Source organism: Alligator mississippiensis, chromosome 14 (assembly GCF_030867095.1).
Source record: "Alligator mississippiensis isolate rAllMis1 chromosome 14, rAllMis1, whole genome shotgun sequence".
Lineage (NCBI taxonomy): Eukaryota > Metazoa > Chordata > Crocodylia > Alligatoridae > Alligator > Alligator mississippiensis.
In genome coordinates, this window is record NC_081837.1 from 8,577,070 (window position 1) to 8,592,272 (window position 15,203).

Sequence of the window (15,203 nt, forward strand, 5' to 3'; positions counted from 1 at the left end):
TTCTTTCCAAATCAATTTGGAGGGTTCCTATTCGGTTCGGAGGGATTAAAGGTTCCTCCAATTCAAGTTGGATTCGTAGATTCAGCCACCAAATCAGGCCAGATCAAATCAGGGACCAAAGCTTCACACAGCCCTACTGTCTGGTAGGCAAAGCAAGTACAGGCATGCTTTCAATTATCTCATGATTTCTATACCTTCTTTGCGGAGGCAAGAACCCAGCATAGAACGGGCAAGACTTCAGCCTATGTCACAAAATACCAACACCCAGCAATGAAGAGAAATCACTATGGAAGTCTGTGGAGCCACATCACTACAAAACTGGCCTAGGTGAGAACTGAAGCAGACATCTCATGGCTTAAACACAGCCTATTTTTTCACTCCCCTGAACCTGGTGTGGTCATTTACAAGGCCGCGAGGCTGTAAAACAGTATGAAGCTCATAATACAAGCATTTCACACATTGGTAAAAATGGGGTTGCACACAAGGCAAGGCAACAGAGAATCAGGTTTCTTTACTACGTCTGCCTACAAATGGACCCGTCTCAGAGTCATGTTTTTCTGGTGCTGCATTGCTCAGAAAATGGTGATATTTTATTCCAGTTTGAACATGGGGGGAGAGGAAGTTTATGAATTTACCAGCAGAAAAACACTGATACATAGCAAAGTGAGGGGAGGACCCTCTCTGTGCAGATAGAAGCAGGACAATTTTGCCCTTGGATCAAATCTGTAAATACTTTTTGACAATCTCATATCGCACTCAGTAAGCAAATGTTGGTTGTTTGGGCACAGATGGCGCACACGTTGTATTTGACTCCTTATCAGAGGATGAGCACATGGGGGAGAGCGAGAGATAAACCACTCGGCAGTTTTGTCACGCGCTTCTAGACTCAAGAAGATTTTTAAAGGCCTTTTTTAAAAATGTTAAGATCATGGCAGCTTAGCAAGCCACTGCAACAGAACTGGTGGAATTCAGCCCTGTGTATGCTCCACCAACCCTCTTAGCTTCTTCCAACCCCTCTGTTATTGCCATTTAGCTTCTCCCATATGTGCACACACCTCCCACACCCACACAATTCCATGCAAATAGTTATCCATGAATAATTGAGTGTTCAGTTTGTTAACACTTAAAAAAAACATTGTTTTAGGTTGGAAAAATATTCAACATGAACTACAATGCCTCAATCATTTTTTTTTCTTTTTTTTTTTTTAATCTTTTTCAGGTAAGAGAAGAACATTTAAAAATATTTAAATTGTTTCATGGAAAATACAAACATTAAAACATCACATCCCAAAAAATGTTTATAAATACTCTGACATTTTCAAGTTGTGGGTTTGTTTTTTTTGACATGGACAATTCCAAAAATGGTCAGAAAAAAAATATATGTATCATTTTAGGGATTATATTGTCCTAAATACATTGTTCTGAAAGATTATAACATTTAAGCTGCCCACAGTTAAACATCACTGGCTCTGTGCAGTGAAGTGAGTTGGTCTTGTTCCATTTTTGTTTAGCAAGTTAAATGCAATTATCTGAGCAGTGGGAGAGCATAAGGAAAAGTCAACTTTGATTTTAATTTTTAATCAAATTCAAACTATTATTTTAAATCTAAAATAAGAAAAGGATCCTTTTTGATGATACGCAAGACCCAATTCTAATCTCACCCAGCCAAGCGTAAGAAATGGACAGTTTTACAAGCTGTCAGAAGCAGAACAGATGATGTGAACTGTTTCTCTTCCCACAGTTACCCTGGGGTAGCTGAAGCTAAGCCAGGACAAGTTAGACTTGTTTCATTTTTTGGCTAAACTAAAGTTCGGGGATGCACTAAAACCACAGCATAAGGAGGCCCCATTTCAAGTGTGGTTCCCATATCTAGGTACTAGGCACCATAAAAGCAAACACTGCACGCACCTGGAAAAAAACAAGAGGTTATTATGATTAGGATGAGTATACAGGGACAAAGCACTGTCCTCTGTTATCCTTATCGTATCCCTGTAACACCAGGAATATTGTTGTGCCTATGGTACCGCAGACCTCCCCACACTGGTTCTGCAATCCCTGGCAGTAGCCCACATGGGCTGTTACTTTGCTTCTTTTAAGGATTGTTAAAAAGGCAACATCAAGAAACGCGCCCAATATTCTGCACCAAACTGCTCGGTTTTGTATTTAAATGACTGCTTATTATGCAGCAGCCTTGGGGACTCCCTCCCAAAAGATATGCAAAACCTCTTGGAAAACACTGTTGTTCTTCAACGTGAGAATGAATCAGACTATGAAAGGTTCCTTCTTTGTGGTCTTGGATTATTCCTGTAAATAGCTTTAGCACTTAATCTGGTCCCCCTACTTTCCCCCAATCCTTTTTCCTGAAAATGGAATTCTTGCAGTCCAAGGCTTCTTCCACACAGGCTGCATTAACATTAACCTGAGCCATGATGCTTTGTATCAACTGATGATGTGACATTGGCTTTAAAAATGCCATGGGTGGATGCCTTTCTAAAAGCTGCATGTTGTATTTCAGTATCAAGTTATTGCGATTAGGGTTGTTGACTTCTACAAAGAATACCTTATTTACTTGAATAGAAGACAACCCCCCCCCCCCCAGTTGAATTCTATGTATGGAAAATTCATAAATTGTTATAATTTCTCAGGTACAGAATCTAATTATTGGAGGTTTGCCTTGAATATTTTCCCCTCCCACTGCTATAGCAGGGGAAAATAGATCTGGGGGTCTTTACTTTCTGCTTCCCCCCAAGTTTTTTTTCCCTGGCAGCCCATTCCCCCTCTCTTTACTGTCAGACCCTGCTCTCCCTAAGCAGGTGGAAGTGAGGAGCAAATCTGAAAACACAGTCCTTGAAATGTAACGTGGCTGTAGCAACGTGCATATGCTACCCATGCACTTAGTTTATCCACAATTGATGCATGTTACTTTTTTTGAAACTGCTGCAAATTCTCACACAGGTACTCCAAAATGACACTTTTGAGCAGCACTTTGGCACCTACATGTATGTAGTAGAAATTACGCATGATATTGGGCCAAAGCCAAAGGTTCGTGATTTACTACATAGTTCACTGAGCTGGGTCCCACAAGAGTCAGCAGCACGGCAAGCCATGGTGACCTCACAGCTCAGTACTTCTTAGTAGGTGTGCGCACTCGTTACCCCCTACTAAGGATGCATGTGCTAATTAGCCCCCACTCACAACTGGAATTGGGTGCTCTTGTCAAGTCCTGGGATTCTCCAAAAATGTATACGCAGATAAAGCACAGGTCAACTTGGTTCGACTTCACCTCAATGAGGCTGAGGCCGCTCTAATCATATGGGCCAGGCTGAGCAAAGGGCTAACAGGGGGATTGTGGGTGAACCTTATGCAATTTTGTGGCTCACCATGACTGGAAAACAAAAACGAATCAGCAGTGAGGGGGACTGTGATTAAACAGGCACTACCATGTGGCTTATTCAGATGGGCTGCACTAATCTATCCTTGTGGTCCCTCCCCCCTGCTGGAGCCTAGTAGAGGCATCTGAATCCTGAGTCCTGTGGGCTTGGGCCTGCATGTAGGATGCCTCCCAATGGATTTGTGAGTATCTGAAATCCCAGGATGAGAGTCTGGGATGAAGGATGCTTGCTGGTTATAGCGCCATACATGGTGTTTAGAACGATTGAGTTCTTTCTACTCGATCTATACAGTTTTTGAAACAATTGTATTCTACTCAGTCAGTATGATTTGGAACTGATTTAGCTCATTTGACTTGGAACATGAAATATATTATTAAAAAAAAAAAGTTAGGTTCTCATCAGCATCTTGGCCTTTCAGACTAAGATCACACATAGCATTTTTAGCACCAAGAAGGTGTCAGGGCTGGCTCAGGCCCCCCCCAATACTGGCCTGGTATTGCAATACTCCAGACTTAGTGCCAGTTCCATGCAGAGGAAACACCTGACCATTGTTTTTAAGGGCCACAAAAAAAAAAATTCCCCATCAGCATGTCTGCCCTATGTGGACCATGTGTTTTAGAGTCATGCTCAGTGTTGGCTCCATTTAATCAGCTTCATCGTTGATTTCCATTGCTGAGCACATGGTGCTTTTGGCAGAAGCTTAATGTTAGACGTTGTATGTAGTGCGATTTCTTTGTATGCATTATAAGATAAGGGAAAACTACGTCTTGTATTTATTAATTGTAAGAGGAGGGAAGACTATGTCTTGTATTTGAGTAAATATGGTAATTTCCTCTACTGCAGAAGTGAGTGGGTGGAATTGTAAGGCCTAGGTTCTGTAAAATGTCAGAGCAGAAGACCACAATAGTCCTTTCCAGCCTTAAATGTTATAGCAAACAGGACTGGAAAATGTTTCAGTGGAAAATTTTCAACAAGTGCATGTTTCAGAAAAAAGCCACTGCATGATATGGGCTCCAACTCCAAGCCCACATGAAAAACAATACGCAATCATTCCTTCTAGTTCCCTTCCAAAGATGTATGTTTGCTCCTACATTAACAGCATTCTCTGAAGATTGTTGCTGTTGTGGCATTTACATAGCTAACCATTTTTTTCCCCCGCTCAATAGGAATTTCCCCTGGCAGTCGTCAGCGGGCCAAAATGCTACTGCGGATACCCCACCACACACTTCACACTTCACGACAGCATGGACAGGCTGTTCTGTAATAGGCTGCAGAATATCAGCAGCACAGTCAAAGTGCCAAGAGAGGAAAATTATTGTCATGTCTACCAGACTCCAGTGCAAGGTAAAAGCTGTAACCAGTCAGTTCCTTATTGGGTGTAGATCCATGAAGTCAATAAAAACTACACTCATATATACCAACTGGTCATAGAGGGGGTTAGCCAGAAAATTTCTGCCTACCTCTTTCTAAATTATCCTTGTAGTTTCTGTAGCACGTGATGACCATTTTTTTTACCTTTGGCCAAACTGTTTTGTGGCTTTATCATGAGCTGCTGAAAAAAAGCTTCTGTTTTCTGTCTTAGCGATGGCTTCATTTCAGTGCCAGGAAAAGCATTTCCTGAATGTATGGTTTTGAAATGCTTTAAGGTCTTTGCTGTTTTCTCCCACCTTGTTCTTCCTGGTCATGTCCGCACAGTTACTGATGACATTATTCTCCCTTCCTCATTGTGGTTCCAAGGGCTCCAATTTCCCTGGTTTTTAGCAGGCGATTCCCTTCAGCACCTCCCTTCCCTCTCTTCACCAGCTTCTCTGGGTCCTGTCCGTGGTCCTGTACACACAGTAGCCTTAAAGGTAGATGAGAACAGGTGGTTGGAGGTGCCTGATTTAAAGTAGCCTTAGAATGGTTTGCTATTGAGAAAATACTGAAAACTTACCGTCTGAAGAAAAAAAAAAATCAGGACCCATTTAAGGTATCTTGGGCTGAGTACCTAAGTAGCGAGGCACCCAAAATAAGTGGTTCAATTGAAAATTTCAGCCATCTCTTTCCAAGCGGTGTCCTTTGATTTCATGGTTTCACCCACTGCCCCTTTCTTCTGTCTGTCCCAAACTCACAGAAGCAAATAGCACCAATGAACTGCCTCTTCAAACTCATTTTCTCCAAAATCCAAATGCTTAGCCTCTCGCATCATTTCACTCCTTTGCTTTAGCTCCCTGTTCACACTGAAAAGTCACTAAACTCATACCCTCACGTCACAATCTCTGGTATATTTAACTCTTCATTCATTTGCCCTCTCCCCAATTTCTCACATCAGCTCCACCACTTCATCACTGCCAAAATCTGACCTTCCTAGCTTTCATTGCTACTAAAATTGCTGTCTCTTGGCTCATCTTCTATCTTGATTACTATGAATCCCTCAAGGCCCCTTGTTTTAAGGTTCAATGACTTGCACCAGTTGAAGTTTTAAGTCAATGGAAGGTCCCTACTTACATCATCTGATGATTTGGCCCTCTCTCAGATTCAAGGAAAGGCTGTAGGTAGAATCTAAGCAGAAGATTTCCCCCCCCCCCCCCATGAGCTTTCCAACATTTCCTGCTTCCACTTAGGCTGGAAATAAAAGAAGAGCAGACACCCTCATAGCATTCTAGCACTTTATAGCTTTGGCTTGATCCCAGGCATTAATAAGAATGTGCTGCAAAAATAGAAAAATAGTCAAAAAATGTAAATCCATTTTCCACATTCTTTTTGAATTTTCACTAAAGATAAAGTTGGTTCTCATTTCTTGCTGTATATTTCTTATCACTAGGGTGACCGTAATAATTTGAAGGAAATCTGGGATGTGGAGGATGCCATGGAGTGGGGCCGGGCAGGACAGGACAGTGCAGCATGGCATGTGTACATACACCTTCCCCCCGCCCCAGCTCCCAAGAGCAGGGTGGGGAAGATCAATCACACGCAGCCCCAACCCACCCAAAGCTCCCAGGAGCAGGGCTGGGCAATGACCCTGCAGTTCCTTTTCCCTCACTCTACTGGGCCAGAGACTCCACTCACAGCCCAGCAGAGTCCAGATCAGGGATCAGCTCATTGGTTGGTCTCCCTAGAGAAAACTGAACTTTCCTATCAACTTTTTTGACCAATCCAGGACTTTCATATCTATTTTTTTTCCAATGATGGACACAGAGACAGCTTCTGAAATCTGGGACTGTCCCAGCCAATCCAGGACATACGGTTACCTTACAATTTCAATTTCTAATGGTGTCCAAAATACCACGGTTAGGATTCTCAAAGGCATCTATGGAAATTAGGTGCTTAATGCTAACTGGAAATAAATGCGAGTTGCATGCTTAACGAACACAGCCCCTTTTAAAAATCACATAGAAGAGGTTTAACTGAATTCCAGTTCATTTCAGAAGGAGGCACTCCCTATAAAGCTTTTGATTTGCAGGTATAATGGCACCTTCAGGCTTTCAGTGAAGAGCTAGCCTGCCAGGCAAATAGCTGTTAACAAACAATCATGAAGGAGCTTTTACCTCAACTTGCTGGCAAGTACAACAGTTTGCCACAGTTCTTCTAACAAAGTGTTGCTTAACACAAAGCCAATGAAAACCTGTAGTAAGAATAATCTCTTCGGCCTCTTAAAGCTGAATTAATTTTTGGAAGTAGCTGAATCACTGCTGAACTCAAATTAATGTCCTCTGCTATAAACGGGAAAATGAAGCAGCAACCCAGGTAATCAATAGCTCTCAGTAAAATTACTAAGAGGACACTATGCTAACACTGAAATACATTTTGTGTTTACAGACACCCGATGCACAGACAGGAAGTTCCTGACAACCAAATCCAAAGTGTTTGTTGCTCTGTCGAGTTTTCCTGGGGCTGGTAATACGTGGGCTCGTCATCTAATAGAACATGCCACGGGATTCTACACTGGAAGCTATTACTTTGATGGGACCCTGTATAACAAAGGTATTGTCGTCAGAGAGGCGCAACAACAAAAGTCAGTTTTAATACACAAGTCTTATTGGACCATGTGCAAACATTACATTTCTATTGGGAGAAACACCATTCTTCTGGTAGAAATAAGAAGCCAACAAGCATTCACTGAATTTCTCTCAGGGAAAAAAGTGCCTCTTTTGGCAGAAGATCTTCCAGGTTTCAACTAGGTCTTGTGAAAGAATTTCTGCTCCCTGACTCTTACCCAAACCAAGGATTGCCTAAGTTTGGGGAAGGTGCTGGGGGATTTGCCCCACAACTCCTTGCCTTTTCCCCAAACTTGGTAGTTCCTGGTTTAGGGAAGAGGTGGGGGGCTCTGCTGGCCCCTATGGCTTTCCATTGCTGTCCCAGCCACCTAGCTGGGCAGCAGGGGTGGGTACTGCATCACTTGGGGACTGGGAATTGGGCTAAGGGAGGCTACCCCCAAACCCAGCTCCTGGTCCCAAGCTTCAGATACCACCCCTGCCATTCAGCTAGGCAGTGGGGCAGGGACTACAAAGCCCAGCAATCAGGAATCAGGCTGGGGGAGGTTGTCCCCAAAGCCAGCTTCTGGGCTGCAAATGCCACCCCTGACACCTCACTGGGCAGTGGAAGTGAGGATTTCAAATCCCCAGGGGCTAGAAACCAGGGCCAGGGCTGCTATCCTCACCCCAGTTCGCCACCCCACAGGTTTTAAATGCTGTGTGGGCTGCTCAGCTGGGTGGTGCATGCAGTGATTTAAAAGCTGGGAAGCCAGGACCCAGGGTGAGGAAAGCTGTCCCTAGCCCTGCTTCTCTGTGCCTCTGGCTTTAAATTACCCCAAGGACAGCCCATCTGGGCTGCAGACAAGGTGATTTAAAACCTGGGGGGCTGCCTATTGACACCTTGCCTCCTTTCCAGGCAGGGAAGAGGACAGACTGTCCTCTGGAGGGCTGACCTATGAGCAGAAATAGCCCAGGAAGCAGCCTTGTAGTGCCTCCTGGCTGAAGACCCCACCTGTTCAGCGCTCTAGCCAGGGGACCGGAGCACATGTATGCTTCAGTTTTGGAGAAATTCTTGCCATTAAAAATGAATTCCTGTACGTGGCCTTGTTCTGACACTTTTGTTTGGAATGAATAAGATTATCATTACTCATAAACATACTTGATAAAAATTAAATCTCACACAACGTAGCATAAAAAGAGACTGGTTGAATAGAATACAAAAAAAAAAAAAATGCTGCTTCTTGAGTATTTTCCTGAATAAAAGGCTCGCTCTGATTTGTGAAATCAAAAATAGATTCTCAAGTGAGCATACTGTTTCCACCACTGGAGAAGGCAAGGTAGAGATGTAGATTAACTGAATCAGAGATGCATGAGCTTCCAAGAGCAAGACTTGAGCAAGACTTCCCTTTGATTGATGCTAACCATGATGGAAATTACACCTGCCTTTTTTTCCATCACTGTTGGCTTTTCCTCACTTGCGCACACACACAAGCTTTTTTAGTCCTTTCTTCAGATCTGGCCTATAAAAATACATTTTTAGCAAAACATTTGCTAAATTTGGGGATGAGATTTGAAGGCACCAAAGGATGTACAGTAAGATTTTCTAGAGCTGATTCATGATTTTGGGTATCTGCTAGAGAAACCTTGAAGAAAGTAGTAAACCTTTTTCTGAGGCTGGGGGAGCAGGGGAAAGAGAACAGGCTTTCCAAAAGACATCTCTGATTACCCAGAAACAGATGCACAATGATCACAACTTGCTCTTAAAAAAAAATCTTGGCCTTAGGCACGTTAGTCCCATTTAAGTTGTTACTGCCTCCCTTGACACTCTCACAGGTAAGGTAAAGAAACACAGTCTAGATGTAAGGCAAGTGCTTATCTAGTTGTATCATCATGTTCAAAGAGTAGTCATCGATGCCTCAGTGTGCAACTGGGAGGCGGCATCAGAATTGTAGACAAGTAGGGCTGGAAGGGACTTCCAGAGGCCATCTAGTCCAACCCCCTGCCTGAGGCAGGATCATCCCTATTGAAACCATCCTATACAGATCTGTTGGCTAACCTATTAGCAAGCCTACAATCAACTCTGACACAATGACCAATGTCCTCCTGCTGCAAAGGTTGTTAAAAGTCACTCAGGAAATCCAAGGAAGAGGGCCACCCCATTTCCCCCACCCCGCATGAGAGGAAGGTAAAACCTCCCACAATCTGTACCAATCTGACCCCATGGGGTACAATTCTTTCCTGACCACAGATATGGCAATTGACCTGTATCAGAGTGGAGGGGCAAGACCTTTACACCAGGCACATCTGCATTTAAGCCCCAATGGGAGCACTGGCACACATCCGTCAAAATCCCCAGCCCTGGCTGCAGCCAGCACCCAGCGTTTCCAAGCAAAGTTTAAAAAAAAACCAACCAAAGAAAGCCTGACAACAGCAAGACAGGAAAATTCCCCCCAGCGCCATGTGGCAACCAAGCAAAGACCAGAAGTATGAGAAACACTCATAATAGACCAATGGCACAGCTATGCCTGGGTTATCCCAAGTAGGATTGCCCAAGGGTGATGACACCAATATGACTGGAGTAACAAATACTCTGGAGCACAGGATTAGGATTCAAAGGGACCTTGATAAATTGGTGAAATAATCCAACAGTAGTAGGATGAAATTCAAGAACAAATGCACAGCACTGGGGCTTTTTAGTTTAGAAAAGACTGGGAGAGGGGAACTGGATGATAGTTGTCAAATACAAAAAGGATTGTTATAAAGAAGATGGACAATAATATTTTCTTTGTCCACAGTGGACAGAATTGGTCATATCAGTCTTAAACTAAAGCAAGGGAAATTTTGGTTGGGTATTAGGAATAACCTTCTAACTACAAGGGTAGTTAGGCACTGGAGCAGATAAACAGATAGAGGGGCCGTCAAGTTTTTAAGTGCAACTTAGATAAATTCACTCCCAGGATGGCTTAGGCTGAGATGCAGGAAGTGGACTAGATGACCTCCTGAAGTCCCTTTCCGCCCTATATTTGTATGTTTAGGTATTAATTTTGAGGCAGCAGAAAGGTGGTCCTGATATGGCATAGGATATTACTGTGGCAGACAGTGAATCAAATAATAAGATGAACAGCTGGTCATCAAAAAAGCCAGGAATGGAGTCCAAATCTTCCGGGTCTCAGTCGGATGCCCTAGGTACAAAATCGCATCATCCCTCGGTTTCATCCAGATTTTGTACCATTCTAGATTCCGCTTTATAATGCACAACCTGGCCATGTTTTAAATCTGGTAACCTCATGTTTTAAACAAAAACAGGCTTCAAAGGAGAAAAAGATCACTGGAGAAGCAGGAGGACTATCTGCGTGAAGACGCACGAAAGTGGGAAGCGAGAGATTGAAATGTTCGACTCTGCCATTTTGTTGATAAGGAACCCGTACAAATCTCTCATGGCAGAATTCAATCGGAAGTATGCCGGCCACTTGGGATACGCCACAGACCGGAACTGGAAGAGCAAAGGTAACCTTCCACCTGTTGCTAACCAGCATCTACACTAGGCTTCAACCAAGCTACAAATGTAAGGTGCTGCTGGCGAAGGCCTGATCTGAAGTCAGCGAGAGCTGCGGTTTGAATCGGGTCTTAAGCAGAGATAGGCCTCCACAACCCTCAGGTCTGAATTTTAGCAATCCTTTAGCAGCAAGCAACATGCCCTGTCACAAGACTCCCGCAGAACTAAAGCTGTAGTACAGACCATGGCATTTTACACCTTGGCAGAGGGATTTTCTCTTGGCATAGCATCTTTGTATTCAGCCCATTTCCTCAGCATCTGCGCTACGCAGACAATTTGCCCTTGCAGTAGTTAACAGCTGCGAACAAATCAATGCAAGGTTTCAAGGATATGGTAGAATCCGAGACTTTTCTGGGGGATATTTTAAAGCTCATCACAGGTGCTGCTGTACTACAGGTAAATAAAGACCAGGGTACATGTGAAACCTGTGTTCATCAGCCACATGAAAAGATTTAACGAGCATGTGAGCGTGTCATTCCCTTTTTAGTGCATGGCTGATGAACTGAATTATATAACACCCGTGTCCCCACAGAATACGCCGGTATGTTCAGACTTTGCCTCCTGTGCATCCCGAGCATTATAAATTAGGGATTGGCAAGTCACACAGGCTTTTTGGGGAGGGATCTTTGACATGGCCTCTATTCACCCTAAACCCATACATCCCCTACAATGAAAAGATTATTCATTTAAAACTAACCAACCACAAAAAGTATGTTACAAGAGAGAATTCCTTAAATTAAGGTCAAAAGGGCCTTTTTTTTTTTTACTGCCGTTTCAAGCAAAAGAAAAGCTCCGATGATCCAATCACTCCCTGAAGTTTGTAGGGTCACAAATTAGAGCAGGGGTGGGCAGCCTGCAGCACTGGGGCCACATGCGGCTCTTCAGAAGTTAATATGCATCTCCTTGAATCTTTGCACAAGCACATGGCGACCAGTTTCCGTTTGGTGGGTTTTGCACAAGCACATGGCGACCATTTGGAAGCTGGTCACCGTGTGCTTGTGCAAAGATTCAAGGAGACATATATTAGCTTCTGAAGAGCTGCATGTGGCTCCAGAGCCGCAGGTTGACTACCCCTGAATTAGAGCTAATACTGTGGGACCGTTATTTTCCCCATCTTTGTAATACCAGGAAAAAGCTTGAGAAAATAGTAGTAGTATGACTAAAATCATCTAATTTTCCCCCCATCTTTTCCCCAATGTTTAGAATGGCCAGACTTTGTAAACAGCTACGCATCATGGTGGGCCTCTCACGTCTTAGACTGGTTAAAATATGGAAAATATCTTCTTGTCATTCACTACGAAGACTTAAAACAGAACCTCATCCCCAAGCTGAAAGAAATGGTGGAATTTCTAAATGCGACCGTGACAGAGGACCGGCTGCTGTGTGTTGAAAACAACAGAGATGGGAATTTTAAGCGGTCAGGTGCTAGGCAGAAGGATTTTGAGCCATTCACCCAGGAAATGAAAAACCTTATCGATGGGTACATCCTGACAGTGGATGAAGCCTTGAAAGGAAGAAACTTCACAGGGCTGCCGAGAGAGTATGTTCCAAGATGATATCCCAACAGCACTTAGCCGTGCTTAAAATTAAAAAAAAAAAAAGAAAAAAAAAGAAAAAAAAAAGACCAGAGCTTTATAGCAGCAAAAGCAAAGATGCTCATGGAGTCTGCTGAGGAATGCAAATTCTCTCCACTCTTGGATGTTCTTCAGGGGCACTAAATGCTTCAAAAGGCAAGCAATGAAGGATGGAAATTGGGTTATAAACCAAGGCAAAAAGCTATTAGTGTCCGCCTGTGTGTCCTTCCCTATATAAATGGCTAAGAATTTAACAGTTGTGCGCTGCTAATTCTGGAAAAGGGTTCCTCCTCCTTATCCTTTCTGACTACTAGCAGTACCTGCCCAGAGTAGCTTGAGATTTTGCAGTATTTCAATTTGGGAATTCACATCTATGTAAGAAAAAAAAAAATCCACAAAGTCTGCTAAATATTTTTATCCGATCATTTACGAAAATTAGTTGCTTTCTTCTTAGAAAAGGTTTTCCCTCTCCCCTTCTCCTAAATCCTTTTAGTCACCGTCCACTCCACCCTACAACCTCAAAGTAGACTTGTGTTTGTATGATTTGTGTTGGGGAACAGCGGGAAAAGAAATACACGTGCAGCAAACTCTTCTCTGGACAGACAAAGCTTTTGTAAGGCTTACTTTAAAAATCCATGCTTGGGCTGACCCGCTGACTTGTCAGAAGTTGCAGTATTGCATGGTGGGCCTGCTTCAAGACTTACTTCGGGCTTTGATCACAATATAGGACCAACAAACATGCTGGAGGAGATATTACTGCAATCTAGCGGGGTGTGGGCAGACCTTGTTTCTCTGGTTCACACGCTGAAGCCAGTTCTTCAGCCTTTAGTGTGTTGCCAAGCTTGAGCAAGACAGGTAAGAAGTCCTACCAGGAGGAAATGGGGATTTGCTGTAACAGGATGAAAAAACCTCCATGATATCACCCTTTCAATCCAGCCCCCAATCTAAAGACAGACCTCAGGTTTGGCGAGGGCCTTATACATACCCTTAACAAGGTTGGGGAAGCGTGAACTTCTGTTACCAGTGAGTCTTATATCCAAGTCCAAAGTTTACTGCCTCCACCAGGTCTCCACCTTGTGGGAGAATCAGGATGGGTCTGGTGAGCCAGTTGGTCTCAAAAGTGAGCCAGGACTCGTACAGTTCTGAAGAGTCAGGAACCTGCTTCGTTACAGGAAGGAGATTCGGAGAGGAGCCAAAATTAAGATATTAAAAACCAGCCAAGTGTGAGAACTGGGGAATGGATCACAGATGGCCTTGAGGAGAACAGAGTCCTTTGAACAAGTGCAGCTGACAGGGACGGGGTGTGAAGAGGACTGCTTGGCATGCTGACACGCAGTATGCACACTGGTCTCTTAGGCAAAACATTTTTAAGGTAAAAGTCTCGTCTACGTGTCTAAGCTCTATAAAACAGAAAGATTAAGCTATTCATTACTTTCCTCAGGAGTCATCTCTAGCATTTTAGTGCTGTCATTTAGCATTAAAGGTGAAGTAACTTTCCTTCTGGGATAGTGGATAGTGTAGTTCCAGTATGTAACAATGGTGGATGTACGCTGAAAGGTGGATGGTGCTTTATTTTTTTTTTTCTTAATCCATCATTTCCCTACAGTCATTATGTTCCATTCTTGAACATGTGCAGTCACATGACACCAATTAGCTTCATGCATTTAGATGAGAAAGCCTCACCTGAATGGAGGCATAAAACCATCATCCTCAGTGTTGGCAGGAGCCACACGTGAAGCTCAGAGACATTACATAGCCCTAAGTGCTTTGGGGTTGTGCCTGAAACTGCATTACTCAAGGATGCATTCGTTCACATTTAATTAAAAAGAAATCCTCAAAAACCCAAGTGAAAATATTAATTTTAATAAAAAACAATGACGCAGTTTATATGAAGGGAGCTGGACCTCCTTTGAATATGTACCATTTATGCTTTGAAATATAGTAAATCAAGCACATTCCAGCTTATGTGTTATATGCATTTGTCTGTCTTTGTGTTGTGTATGCAATGGTCTTATTTCTCTCCTACTCTAGAAAATGTCCCTGTATCGTGAAATCAGCATTCAGAATCCCGTCTCCCCTAGAAACAAGTGGATGGCTGTTTCTTGCTTGAAGAAGAAAGAAAATCTAGTTTGGAAAGGGACAAGGGGAGTCCATTCTCCACCTCTTATTCAGTTTTATATCAGGAGGACCCCTGTTTTCAGGAACCTCTTAAAAATGGGATGCAGACTACTGGTCAAAATTTTACCCTATCCTTATTTTATGTATGGGGGAACCATGGCACAGAGAGATGAACAACTTACTTAGAAGTCTTCTATTGATTTCAGCACTCTTTCCAACAGATCCTCATTATATCCATGACCATATCTAGCTCTTGATAGAGTAACAGCACTGCTGATAAAGAAAGAGCTGCAAATCTGAAGATGACTTGGGTAGCAAGTACAAATTATTCTTTTCCCAGAAACCTGAGGCACTAGAAATAAGTCTCTGTGCAGATCAAATGCCTTGCGTAGGCTCAAGTGGTCTCCTTGTAGTTTAGAAACCTTTAACTCCCCACTTCTGCCACGAAACAAGCTTTTCAGCTGCAGCGGCGTTTACCGAGAACACGTGCAGCCAGGTAGCACAGAGTTAACGCAATTCGGTTTCAAGTTGTGGAAGTGATGCTGCAAGGCAGCTCTATAATTAAGACTGTGTCAGTATTGGTAGTATAAACCACATTTTTCATAATGGT

At 43.2% G+C, this 15,203-nt stretch overlaps 1 protein-coding gene across 3 annotated transcripts in view; it reads left to right on the forward strand.

Annotated features, from left to right (window-relative positions):
- The window catches only part of WSCD1 (WSC domain containing 1), a 54,409-nt gene extending 39,962 nt beyond the window's left edge, over positions 1 to 14,447 (forward strand). For all 3 annotated transcript variants that reach the window (XM_059717109.1, XM_006276441.4, XM_059717110.1), the window contains 4 exons: positions 4,559 to 4,736; positions 7,191 to 7,355; positions 10,652 to 10,852; positions 12,105 to 14,447. In XM_059717109.1, coding sequence (XP_059573092.1) covers positions 4,559 to 4,736; positions 7,191 to 7,355; positions 10,652 to 10,852; positions 12,105 to 12,457 — 897 coding nt within the window. In that variant the 3' untranslated portion in view covers positions 12,458 to 14,447. The remainder of the gene's footprint in view (positions 1 to 4,558; positions 4,737 to 7,190; positions 7,356 to 10,651; positions 10,853 to 12,104) is intronic.
- The last annotated feature ends 756 nt before the right edge of the window (positions 14,448 to 15,203 follow it).